The sequence below is a fragment of the Pollicipes pollicipes genome, unplaced genomic scaffold (assembly GCF_011947565.3).
Source record: "Pollicipes pollicipes isolate AB1234 unplaced genomic scaffold, Ppol_2.1 Scaffold_7261;HRSCAF=8764_pilon_pilon_pilon, whole genome shotgun sequence".
Taxonomy (NCBI): Eukaryota; Metazoa; Arthropoda; class Thecostraca; order Pollicipedomorpha; family Pollicipedidae; genus Pollicipes; species Pollicipes pollicipes.
The window spans coordinates 62,922,640-62,935,650 of NW_023597054.1; the positions used below are offsets into that span (position 1 = coordinate 62,922,640).

The 13,011-nt window shown below is 51.9% G+C and overlaps 1 protein-coding gene across 1 annotated transcript; it reads left to right on the top strand.

The window, feature by feature from the left end:
- The first annotated feature begins 228 nt into the window (after nucleotides 1-228).
- LOC119111719 (tRNA pseudouridine synthase A) lies at nucleotides 229-12,885 on the top strand. Its single transcript, XM_037235525.1, has 9 exons — nucleotides 229-257; nucleotides 691-729; nucleotides 2,881-3,044; nucleotides 3,606-3,769; nucleotides 5,570-5,676; nucleotides 6,534-6,634; nucleotides 7,652-7,806; nucleotides 10,782-10,921; nucleotides 12,139-12,885. Exons 1-9 carry the CDS (start codon nucleotides 229-231, stop codon nucleotides 12,290-12,292), a joined length of 1,053 nt encoding a protein of 350 aa, XP_037091420.1. The 3' UTR covers nucleotides 12,293-12,885.
- The last annotated feature ends 126 nt before the right edge of the window (nucleotides 12,886-13,011 follow it).

Consider the following 13,011-nt stretch of genomic DNA (forward strand, 5'->3'; position numbering starts at 1 on the left):
AAATATTCATAAGCATTTGGTGCATATTTTTACAACCAAAAACAAACTGCGTTGTCTACGATATTACAAACATCTCGTGGCATCCCGTTAAACGCAACCCACCATGGGCTTTCGGGACGCGTTCTTGATTATCACCAATTGCATATTTGCTGGAAAATGATGTCATGGGATGTCACTAATGCTTGTAAGCATGGCCATCCTTATACGGCCTTCCTGATAGTATCACAGATGCATTCGCGACTTGTGACGTACTCGACGTATCTCAGGCTGAAAAACGTGAATGGACACGATGCAGATCGATTTTTCAAACTTGGACATTTCGGGCGTCCTAAGCTCTGATATATAGAACAGCTTACCTGCCGTTAAGTGTAAATAAAGAACAGGCATTGGAGAGCCAATGCACAAATATAGTTCTTTTTGTTTTGAAGCACCTAAGAGCAGGTAAAGCGTTGTGGTGAAATTTTGCAATTTGCTTGTCTGCTAATATTGAATAGATTTCTTGTCTGAAAGCTCCAGACATCCAAGTTGCGGCAACATCTCAATGTCGTCTCGATCATAAATAACATAAAATCCATTCCCTGCGCGTTTGCGACAGATGTGACCAGTTGTCTCGAGGCCGGTGTGGTGGCGACGTCTGGGAAACCAGAGGTGCGGGGTTCGGCTCCCCGCGATACCCGCCCTTCCTGCCAGGGCGAGGGGCGGGCGACGCTATATAGCACCAGCAGCTGAGTGCGTCGTAAAGCCCCAATGACATCCCATCACATGGTGTAGTGGTGGTGGGCTATGCGCCCTTATCCAAGACGAGGCAGGGCTGGTATGGTCGTGCAGGTGTGCGGGTATGCGGGTAGGGGCCCCGGAGGCATTCTGAGAGTTTCAGTGGTTGAATTAGGTGAGAATTGGTTAAGCATAATGCAGTAGTAAAAGCCTTATTGCTCATAGAGAGAATAGGAGAATGGAGATATAGATGGTTTGATATTTCAGCAACATGGCTATCAAAACAAATAGCAGAAGTCAATTCAAAATTGCTTGTTAATGGTACTCAGCTTTGCATGTTTTTTTTGAAGAAATGATTTAATAAAGCATAATGTATAATGCCTGTTTTCTTTAATTTGCTGACATACACATTTTTGTGCATTGTAATTCATAGTGAGATATGCACTACATCATAATAATGGCTGACAATTGCTCCTCATGTAATCCCCTGGATGTTGGTGACCTGTAAAAACTGTGGCTCACTGGTTTAAAAAACCCTGAAAAATTGTAGGATCATGGCAGGCAATTTCAAAATTGCTTCTGCTATGTGTTCTAAAAAAGGCATGTTGCCACAATATCAAAGCATCTATATCCCATATGTATAATCTTGCCTGTCTTATGTATTGTACATATAATGTTGTCACCAACATTTTGAAGGACATGGTCAAGACATCTGAATTGTTGCAGTTAGTGGAATTTATTTTATAAACCTATTGCTTGGCTTACAATGGAGAGACCAACTGATACCTGTGTTTTCTTTCAATTCTCACTGCTGTTACATTTGCATTTGTACCTGTTTTGAGGCAACACCACACAGTATGACTATGTGAGTCTTGTGCCAGGCAAGACATGGAACAGTGTGTCAAGTAGATAATGCTTACAAAAAAAACAGCATACAGGTGGTCATACATCATAGTATTACTAGAGTAGTCAGTTACCTTATCAGTGCCAGGCTGTTGTGGTATCACATGGATTCAATACTTGATCTTAAGACATAATGGGTTCATTGCACAGATAATGGCTGGCAGATCATTAAATGCTGACAACCTACCAAGAAGTCGCAAGCCAACCACAGTGTCTATTGGTACCGTGGTGGATGCCATGCCTCATGGCAAGATCAGACTGATTAAGTTTGGATGAAGTCAAACTGTAAGAAGGATGATAAGAGCTTTTCAGTTGGTTGGGTAGTGCTGCTCATTCTGTAAACAATGTTGCTTATGCAATAGACATGCTTCTATAAATGCAAAATCACTATGATTTAAAATGATTTGATCATGGATTATTTGTATATGCTGCCCATTGTTTCAGAAGCATGGATAGAGTATATGTGTGGAGTGTTGATTTTTGAGTTAAAGGACAACACTGAACAAGTATGAAATATATGCTTATCAGAAATATGCTCTGTGTATGTGCAAGAGTTGACCACCGGAGTTTCATCCGAGGTCGCTTGACTGAAACTTGTAAGCCTACTGCTGCAAATAGCTCCAAGCAATGTGAGGATGGAGCTTCTCCATTCAGATGCAATTCGAAGTTGCGCAAAGTTGCCATGCTGCTGACTTACCATGGGAACAAATATTATGGTATGGAACTGCTCAGGTAATGATACTTCTCATCCTGGATGTGGGCAGCAAGTGCTTGTTATCATGACTCATTGATGTATAAATGCACTTTCTGAGATCCATATACTGCCAGCTGATTAGGTGGTTCATTTTAATGTGTTAGTTTGCTCTTCACTGTTACTTGTGACAGAACTTTGTTGAGACCAATCTGTGCTGCTTCATCGCGTATGCACGTACCAACTGCAGCAGCAGTGAGTTATTAATGTATGACTTTCTTTTATGTCCAATGTGAGGACATCAGTGTTTTGTTACTGGACTGTATTTAGGAAGTAACCATAGCACCGTGAGCACATTGGCTGCTGTGAGAGCCCACTTTTGCACTGTACAGTGACGTTTTTGTAATGCTGTTCAGTTTAGGGTTTCACATTGCTTTCAAATAGATTTACTGGGGATGCCAAATCCAGCCGTAGTGTCTTACCAGCTCCTGTGGCCAGAGCGCACAGAGCAGCGTTGCACTTCCGCGCGGCCCTCTCATGCAAGGGGCGTGCTCAGCCCAGCTCGCGCCCAGCAGGAGGACCGGCCTGCCCACCGTCGAGGCCGAGCTGTTTGGCGCGCTGTCGCGGAGCGGCGCGGTGGCCGGTGACGATGCCGGCTACCCCCCGCACTATTCGCGCGCCTCGCGCACCGACAGAGGAGTCTCGGCGCTCGGCCAGGTCGTGTCCATGCGCATGCGTAAGTTTTTGGGCTGGCGGCTGGCCGGCTACGTCTTCCGGTCTCCTTCGCGGTTTGCTTTGAACTTCTTTTTCATGTTTGGTTGGGTAAAGTTGGTTTTTTCAAAGCTATGTGACTGAAAGCAGAAGTGAAGGTAGCATAATATTTTGACTGCTGAGGGATACCTCCAGCCCCAATATTTACCCTGCACAGGGAGCCCAAACTGGGGTTAGGGAGGTGCCGGGCGAACCCCTCAGCCATGGGGCCCCTGTGGTCAGCTCATGGCTGACGTCTACACCACGGTCTTGATCAAACGGGCTGTTGCATGAGGCTGGAGGAAGCGGGCTAAGTGAATAAGGGCGATTGCTTTATGGTGTATTTTTTCGGTTACTGTCAAACGTGTCCTAAACTGCAGGCGTACAATGTATTATGGAAGTTTTTCTCATGCCATGTGCTGTTATAACTGATCGCTTCATACCTTATTGAACTTTAACTGTGAGATGCCTGTAACTGTTTGAGTTCTGTGCCATTGCCTTCTTGCACGAACAATGTGGGTTTGATGACCCCACATATGCCCTCCAGGTGTTTGGGATGGCGTGATAGACGAGATAAACTGCCACCTACCGGACGACATTCGGATCTGTGATATCCGTCGCGTGCCGCCGAGCTTCAACGCCCAGAAACTCTGTGATGGCCGACTCTACTCCTACACCTTGCCAACGTTTGCATTTGCGCCCATGTGTGAGGTACTGGTTGTCCTATGACATCTTGCGCGGTGATGTTCATCGACATGTGATGGAAAGTGTTGTGCCACTGGAACTCTGGCGGCTGATTTGAAGTGCATCCGTCCCGAAATGTGCCAATTTAACGTTCTTGTTTCTCACGTGTAGATCACTGTTGTTTGTCGCTCACCTGAGAACATAAAGTGGCGTGTGGTATTAGTACCTGCATGTTTACTATTAGGAATTCATCGTTTTTTTTAGCATACCACCCGCACTTGTGCGGCATCAGCTAAAGATGGTTGGGATTGTGTACTAGGGTGGAGCGTTAGGTTTGACTGTGGTATCTGATTGGTCAGTTGTGTTTATTTAAATGACCTGAGGGAATGTTTTGGAACGGTAGTATAAGTTATGAAATGCGCAGTTAAGCTCATGTAATGGCATCTGCCCCGCATTCACATGTGTTTCTAATTGCATTGCAAGATAGGGGGATATCAGGAGAGAAAGGAAGACTATTGTCGAAAGTCAGCACAGCCAACTCAGCATCGTTATGTAGATAAACTATCTTAACGGGGATAGGCGCATGTCAAAAGAAACACGTGGTGCATGTACATAGAACATTGGGGCTTTCTTTGCCTTTCCTATTGTATTTTTTTCCGGCGGGTTGGTCTATACACTGCCATGCTTTCGAAGCTTTGTTTTCAACATTGACCATATGTTATGTTGTTGTGCCGATGATGTTCCCATCATCACGCTGCAGTTCTCCTCCAATGACTTGAACCTGTGGGTATCGGACTTGATCTTTATCAGCCCCTGCCCTTGATCTTATGCCTCCGGCCACAACTTCGTCAAAGTAACGGTTTGTCTGGTACAAACTTGACATGAAGTGTTTAGTAGAGGTACAGGGCGTAACGTTTGGCTGGCCATCGTTAGGCCGACACTGGCGCAACGGCACTGGCGCACGAATGCAGGACGCTATGGCCTAAACAGTAAAACGATTTGCCCATGAAAACTACGCAGACGTGTAGCCATGCTTATTAGGACAAGTATTCATCCGAATCCTGCTGTGCTCTGTTTGCATTGCTTTGGTCACGATGGCGACAAGCGCCAATCACAATAAATCATGTTTAGCGCATTCTTCCATAATAACTGCCGGGCCTCAGCGGACCGTTACCCGTCATTTTCGAGCCAATCATTTGAGAACTGGCTAGATAATTGCACTAGTTAATTTCCGCATGTCATGACTATTAAATATAGACTTTCCATCTGGTTGCTGAAAGCTGTTGATTGTCGGAGTGGTCTGACATAACCTTCATCATCGCGCATCTGACATAATCCTCGTCATTATAACGTTACCTTTTGCCATCATCTACGTAACGACTGACGACAGCGACACTTGTTATCGGCTCACTCATACCACGCCACTCATGGTGTCTGGCTGCCGTAACTGCATTGCATCGCTTTGTCTTTGTGATTGAATGCGTGATGCAATTTGACAGACATAACGCTGCCATTGAAATTCAGAAACATCTGTATGACACCAAGTGCTTGATGACCATTGATCATCTACAAATTGTTTAGAAACCACTACAATAATGCTGTCGACCGTCCAATCAGCCAATAAACGTTTGTGCGTGCCTGCGCGTGCGCGCGCGCGCGTGTGTGTGTATGTGTGGTTTACAAGAAAGCAACTTTTACGTCGAGGCCCAGCGTTGTCGCATTTTTGTCCAGATACGTCCAACAAGGATTGCAGGCGCGTTTCCATCAGGTTTGTTGCAAATATGTGAGCACTGTGCTTGGACTGCCGCGTGCCCGTGCTCTTCGCAGACGGTGTCCCTGGTTTACCGCCTGACCGAGTCCAGACGACAAGAGGTGTACCAGTTATTTCAGAATTACGTGGGCGTCCACAGCTTCCATAGTTTCTCTCCCAAGGGGTGAGTTGTTTATTAATCCCACGGCACCGGGCTGAGTTACATTGTTCTCGATTCACGGTGATCAAGCGCTGTACTTCCTTTTGCGTCAGAGCCCCTACTTTCGGATACAAATCACGGCCTGGAAATAGCCAGGGGTGCCCAGGTGAATTTGTTCACCAGCACGCAGTAACTGCCCGTTGCAGCAGGGGCGCGTGCTTGCGCCACATAACACGACAGCAGCAGCCGGGCCGTGCGCAGCGCCATTCAGGCCGTACTCCGGCCCGGTGAGTGCACAGAGCGTCGGGCGCCGCTGTTCGAACCGTGCTCCGGCCCGGGGGGTGTACAGAGCGTTGGGGGGCGCTGTTCGAGCCGTGCTCCAGCCCGGTGAGTGTGCAGAGCGTCGGGCGGCGCTGTTTGAACCGTGCTCCGGCCCGGTGAGTGTAAAGAGCGTCGGGCGGCGCTGTTCGGGCCGTGCTCCGGCCCGGTGAGTGTAAAGAGCGTCGGGCGGCGCTGTTCGAACCGTGCTCCGGCCCGGTGAGTGTAAAGGGCGTCGGGCGGTGCTGTTCGAACCGTGCTCCGGCCCGGTGAGTGTGCAGAGCGCCGGGCGGCGCTGTTCGAACCATGCTCCGGCCCGGTGAGTGTAAAGAGCGTCGGGCGGTGCTGTTCGAACCGTGCTCCGGCCCGGTGAGTGTGCGGAGCGTCGGGCGGCGCTGTTCGAACCGTGCTCCGGCCCGGTGAGTGTACAGAGCGTCGGGCGGCGCTGTTCGGGCCGTGCTCCGGCCCGGTGAGTGTGCAGAGCGTCGGGCGGCGCTGTTCGAACCGTGCTCCGGCCCGGTGAGCGTGCAGAGCGCCAGTGACCTGCGTACTGGCTGCCTCAGGGACCCGGACTCGCAGAAGATGACCCGCAGAGTGATGAGCATCGACGTAGCTGAGCCGTACCTGGCCCACGGCCTGGAGTTCACCACCATCTGGGTCAAGGGTGAGAACGGAGCGCGCAGTGCTTTCCGTCACCCCTGTTATGACAGGCCGGACATTCTGTAGTGCTCGTTTGCCCCAGGCGGTTCTGCCTTGATTTCGAATTTTGGACTGCAAATGTGGGTTGACAGTTAAACTTTGGCGCTAGTTTGGATTTGGAGAAATGGCCAGTCGTTGAGATGCATGCTGAAGATGGGGCCGACGTCTAATACGGATTTTGTAGGCTTCAGGCTTTAGGCAACCCGGCGATCAATGCTTCAATGTGTTCCAATATTATCAAGTTTGGGTTTTATTGCTGTACCTGACCCATCCTTGGAGAATTGCTGAGAACTATTTCGAGGCGACACCTTCTGCACTTGAGGCCAAAACTTGGGTTTTATTTGATTTGATGGCAGTAAAAATTTGCGTTCGTAAATGTGTTCAACACTCAAAATCGAACAATTCATAGATAACGAACTGCACTTTCCTGCACGCTTCGAATAATATGTTTTTTGAGCACCGAGCATACAAACGCGTCTGGCATAAAATCATGCTGGTCGCGTAGCCGCCCAATCAAGCACCATCCATTCCCCACTAGCCAACCGATAGTTCTCAAATCAGCCGCATTTCTTCTCTCCAAGGAAGTCCGTTTGACGATAACCCAATCGAGCTCCGTCTGTGGCGTCGATAAACCGGCCCCACATCAATGGCCAGGGCGGCGGCAACGCCGGCGATGACCGCCCCGGCGTCGGGTGCTCCCGGTGCCGGGTGCTGCCCTGGTGCCGGGTGCTGCCCCGGTGCCGGGTGCTGCCCTGGTGCGGGTGCTGCCCCGGTGCCGGGTGCTGCCCTGGTGCCGGGTGCTGCCCCGGTGCCGGGTGCTGCCCCGGTGCCGGGTGCTGCCCCGGTGCCGGGTGCTGCCCTGGTGCCGGGTGCTGCCCCGGTGCCGGGTGCTGCCCCGGTGCCGGGTGCTGCCCCGCTGCCGGGTGCTGCCCTGGCGCCGGTTGCTGCAGTGGCGCCGTCTAACGCGTCAGCTCCGTTGCAGGCGCCAGTTTTGTGCTGAGTCAGATCCGGCGCATGGTGGGAATGGTGGTGGCTGTGTGCCGCGGCGCCGCCGCTCCGGACGCCTTGCCGGATGCACTAGGCTACCAGCGGCTATGTACGCCCACGGCGCCCGGCCTCGGCCTCGTCCTCCGACAGGTGAGCACCGGCCAACGGCGGCCGCGCGGAGACAGGCACTTCCTTACAGACGGCAGCTGCGCCACTGAAAGTTGTGCACGTGTGTAGTGCTGAGCAACAGTTGACGGTTGCGTGCGTGCGTGCACATGTGTAATGGCTCATATGCGACAGATTTGAAAGGATTAAGGTATAGGGTGTGCTGAAAAATCGTTCGACAGTAAAATACGTAGAAAGTGTTTCCAACTGCTGAAATACGCCCCCAAGGTCGGAGTGTCCCACCTTTCGGGCATATTTCAAAAACATACGCTGATGAAACCTCAGGACCAGCTGCGTCGAATGATAGCACTCGGTGTGGTCATTGCAGCACCGTGGAGACATAATGACGGTAGTTAGGGCTTTGTAACAGCGCCTCCTTTTTCCCTGCAGTCACAACCACCTTCGTCATAACAACCACCGTGCGCATCTCTGTGCGTGGGAATACAAATAAAAGAATGCTTTTGATTGGCGCAGCAGAGAAGGGTCTGTTATCGAGAAGCGCGTTGGCCGAAGTTTGAACCAGTACGTCACTATGGACCATATGATACTCCCATGCCCTAAGCTAAAGTGCGCCTCGAAGAGCCACTGTAGTAAACGCCAAGAGTTGTAGGGGAGAAATCAAGGCCATAGTATAACGTTTCGTTGAATTCGCGGGATAAAAGCTCCATGTTCGCTAGTCTTTTTGTCTAAGCACAGTGTTTTAAGCTGTTGTAACATTTATTACACAAACAGTTTGGCACAGTAGTGTGTTAGAAACATTGCAGAGCGCACGTTGGAAAAAGCGAGGGAAATTAAATGCATAGCTTTTAATGAGGTGAGCAGGGAATGCCATGAGATCCCTCCCGCGTGGTGGGTTACCTGAAATCTGAGCTTATCAGAGGGGTTTGGAGAAAACGCATTGCTGATCAAAAGTATCGAAAAGATGGGATACTACCGTTCCATTGGATTATTTTAAAAATAATTTTCTGTTTATAATTATCGGTAATAATCCTGGAATGTTTTAGTCTCGATGTAGGGTCTTATGACGGGCGAGCACGCGTTGGTGATACTGCTGGTACTGAAACACAATTTGCTGTTTTAAACATATGTTGTTTATACATATGTCAGTTCTGTGCAGCCTTACATCAGATGACAGAATTCGTCGTGGCGGGAGACATGCGATGCAAAAGGGCAGGCATCATGTAGTAGCATGGATTTCCAGCGCTCGATCAGGGTTGGGATCATTTGTGATCACTTTGGATCATTTGGCCTTGCGCTAAGTGACTTAAAGATCAACGCTGACGGCTATATCAGTCTTTTGATGTGTTTTAAGGACCCAGGGACTTTGAAGTCCGCCTCATGATCTTTCCTGTTGTGAACCTGAGCTTGGCCTATTTTGAAGGGTTCCCGTTATTATTTGCATGACGTGACTATCTTACACTACAAAACCTTTTGAAAGGGGATTGAATCGAATTAAATTGCTATTGAATTGCCTTCGCCATTGAATCAGGTGTAAAGGTTTGGTGTAACCGTCTTCGTGGGCACATGCTTCCACATTTTCGCGATGTAGGCGTGTGGGGACTTGGCCATGGCCAACGCACGGTGACTGAATGCTACAGATGTCTGTATCGAATATAAATCCTCCAAACATGAGTTCCAAAATGTCGTTACTCACCGGACCGCTGGTTGGTGGGTACATACCTGTACCACATACGTCCCCCAAATCTGCTGGCATGAAATGCTTATCTGCATAAAGTGCACGCTCTGGCGATGCACGCACGTATTCTGCGCGAAACGAGGTGAGATGGGTACCAAACGTTGGAAACGTTGCGACAGTATCCTGGCGTCCACCTTCCGCGCGCCGCTGTCGAACACGCGTGAGTGAGGCACAGGACTCGCAAGTCACGACAGCAGTTTGGGCGGCGGGCGGCAAAAAGCCTGTAATCGGGACGATTTGTTAGCGTCTGCCGGTCGGCGGCCACTGGCGGCTTTTTGCCGGCGGCGCCAGTGAAGCCGTCAGACGCAATCGGCTTTCGGCTGTCAGTGGGCGCCGCTCGGCCCGGCGCGCCCGATATTTACGCCGCGATGGTTACATGGCAGCTGAGCTCCGCAGCGGCCGTATCGGCCGAAAGCGCGCCGAGAGATTTGTGGACGCGCTGGCGCTGGCGGCGCGAACTGTGCGCGGCGTCGCCGCTGGTCCTGTCGGCCGCGCGCTCGGGGGAAGGGGGGGGGGGGGGGAGGGGAGGCACGCGAGGACGTCACCGACCGCTGTCCTGATTGGAGATTTGTGTGCCCGAATTGGATTATCTGTCAGGCGATGGCCGTTGTCGCTCGACCATCACGACCATTCGTGTCATGTCACAGGGAACAGATGCAGCTTTTTTGTCGAGGATGCTTCTAAAAGTAGTAACGTATCGCAGCAATAGTGCATGCGTTTTTATTTACAACTGTTTCCAGAATTAGTAGTGTGGGTTCACAGCCTGGAAATACATGCTGTGTTAAACCAGGGAAAAGGCATTGGTAGCATAAAGATGCGGCGCAAAAAGTGAGCGATATTTACTCTAGATAAATTTAGTGCAGTGGAGGTGTTTTTGTTTTTATTGCTTGTAAAGCTGATTATGTTCCTGTCTGCCTCCCATGTCCAACATCGCAGGCGCCGTCTAAAAGTTCGACAAGGTGAATGGAACGAGCGCATATACGAATGTCCATCGTTTTTTTTTTCAGCTGTCAGGCGCCGCCTAGCGAGGCGCGATGTTTACGCCGGGACGGCTGCACGCAACAGCACTCTGCTAATGCCTCGTCATCGGCGACCGGTCGCCTGCGGGATTTCCATATGGTGATGTGATGGCGTGATAACCTCTTGCTAAACGCATTCCGTACATTTCAGAGGAGAAAAAGACATAAACGCGCGCCTCGTTAGCCGCCGCTGCTTGCGGCTGGCCGTGAAGGTAACCCGGTTGTCCGCGTCGGCCCGTCCACAGGCGCAGTACGACTCGCTCGCCGCCGCCCCCTGGAACGTGCACGGCGCGCTGACGTGGAGCGCCGAGGCGACCGCCGTAGCGCGCCGCCAGGAGACGCTCCTGCTGCGCCACATCCACCGCACGGAGGCCGACTCCGGCGTGTATCCTTTGTGCGGCACGGAGCGGCGCCATTGTCCGTGTCCACTGTGCTGCCGTCGGCCTCGTCTGTCCGTCCGTCCGCCGCCTTTATGTCCGCTTCCGGCTGGCCACGTCGGGCAGGGCCATGGCGCGCTCGGCCCCCGTCCAGCTCCGCGCCCGTCTATCTCCGCGTCCGCACCCCCGCGCGGGTTCTTACGTCCCCGCGCGGCTTTTGGAATTCCTTGCAACGCCGGTTGGTGCCAGCTACGGTCGAGGTAGTTACGCATGCAGCTTCGCCAGAAGGTGTGTCCACGTGCGTGGAGTTGGTTCGGTTAAGTCGATGGCATAAATTATGCGTGGCACCACTTGGATCGTATACTGCCGGACTTGTTTCGCACGCTCGATGACACCCGAACGACATCTGTTTTGTACTGACGTCACGGGGATGGTACATCGGGAGTGTGGACTGTTCTGTAGTGTTCGGTAACCGAACCCACGGCCGGCATGTCTTGGCGCAGACCCATACGGTATTATGTTAGGCAGCATGTCTTGACGTAGACCTACGCGGTGTTATGTTAGGCAGCATGTCGTGACGTAGACCTACACGGTATTATGCAAGGCAGCACGTCTTGACGCAGGGTGTCCGAGACCACATCTCCAAGACTTTCGAGACCATACGCCCGCAACTGTTTGTCCGAGACGTTACATCCGAGACTCTGTGCACGAGACTGTGTATCATATGTCATGTGCCGGCTCGCTGCGGCCGGGTCGCGTGGCTCAGCGGCCGTCTGAGCCCGACCTGGCCCGGTGATGGGCGCCCGGCCCGGCCCGGCCCGCGCCGACCGGAGTGTGACGGCTGGCATCAGGAGGACGGCGGCCGTCACCGGAGCGACGCCGTCCGATGCCGGCGCCACATCGATCGACGACCTGTGCAGCCGCCGAGACAAAGACATTGGCTCAGACACGAGCGTATCCGAGGAGAAGGCTGATGATTGGGACCCAGCGGAAATCCTGGTGGGGATGGGCAGTGGTACGACAGCACGTATAGTAGATGTGGTAGGTAGATGCAGCTGTTTATCTCACTAATATCCCGGGAACTATTAAGCCAGCTGGCCAGGCCAAAGAAGGGTTATCGACAACAAGATCAGTGCGCTTTTTGTTTCGCTGGGATCGGACGATGTATCAATGTCTACTGTCGTGGGAGTTTCTGCGGCGCAAATGTCCTTGACATCGTGTCCAGTACGTTCGACTTTGTCGACAAGCTGCTGCACAACCGCGTGGGACTGCCAGTGACGTCTTCATCCAGCTACCGCTCTCCGTTGGGGTACGCGCTGCTGCAGACCGGCCGAGCCTGGGTGGCGCCGCTTGAGCCGCACCGGGACGAGGACAGCTGACGGCCGCGGTGCCCAGTCTGCCTGCCCTCCAGTCTGTCGTTCAGACCTCCCATTAGCCGGCGTCATGGGTCCCGGACTCGCGCCCCTCCACCGGGCCGGCCGTGGTCTCCTGGGAGTGTACGGACCCACTCAGCGGCGTCCTTATTGGGCCGTGCCGTCGACCTGACGGGTTCGCCTGTTGTGTCCGGCAAGCCGGGCCGGCCCAGTTTGCAACAGGCTGCGGTGGGGCGGGGCGGGCATGAAGTCACCGAGCCCAGGTAACCGTGAGTTAGGCTTTGGCGGTCTGAGGCTGGGCGTCTTGTTCATTGACATTGCCTGGTTGCACTGTTGCGTAAACGCTCAACACTCAGTTGGCTGCGAGGGTTTGATTGATGTGTGCTTTTTGTTTTGATGCTCTTGCCTATATCCTGATCTTTTGTGGTGCTATGGTAGCCGCGCAACCATAGCGTGAGACAGGCTATCCTGAAATTTGTGATACCTGTTGTCACGCTATGAATAATCCGCCCTTCCAACAAGACGGTTTGTCGTTGTGGTGCTCTCGGAGCGTAAGGCCTTATGCGATACCTGAATACACAAGAACACAACCGTCGATATATAGCCTTTATTTGTTTGAGTAAGTGCAGCTTAGGGAAACAAATGGTACTCGCCTCTTGATGTGAGCGCCAGAAGACTTCCCTTTCTTCCGACAAATCCGCTCCCCCACGAAAACGACAGAGTAT

Excerpts from the sequence above, each read along its gene's own strand:
- LOC119111719 (XM_037235525.1), top strand. The coding sequence starts at position 229 with ATGCATTCGCGACTTGTGACGTACTCGAC. Across the intron at positions 258-690 it reads CGACTTGTGACGTACTCGAC|GGCGAGGGGCGGGCGACGCT; the intron begins GTATCTCAGGCT and ends CCTTCCTGCCAG. Across the intron at positions 5,677-6,533 it reads CATAGTTTCTCTCCCAAGGG|GGACCCGGACTCGCAGAAGA; the intron begins GTGAGTTGTTTA and ends TGGCTGCCTCAG.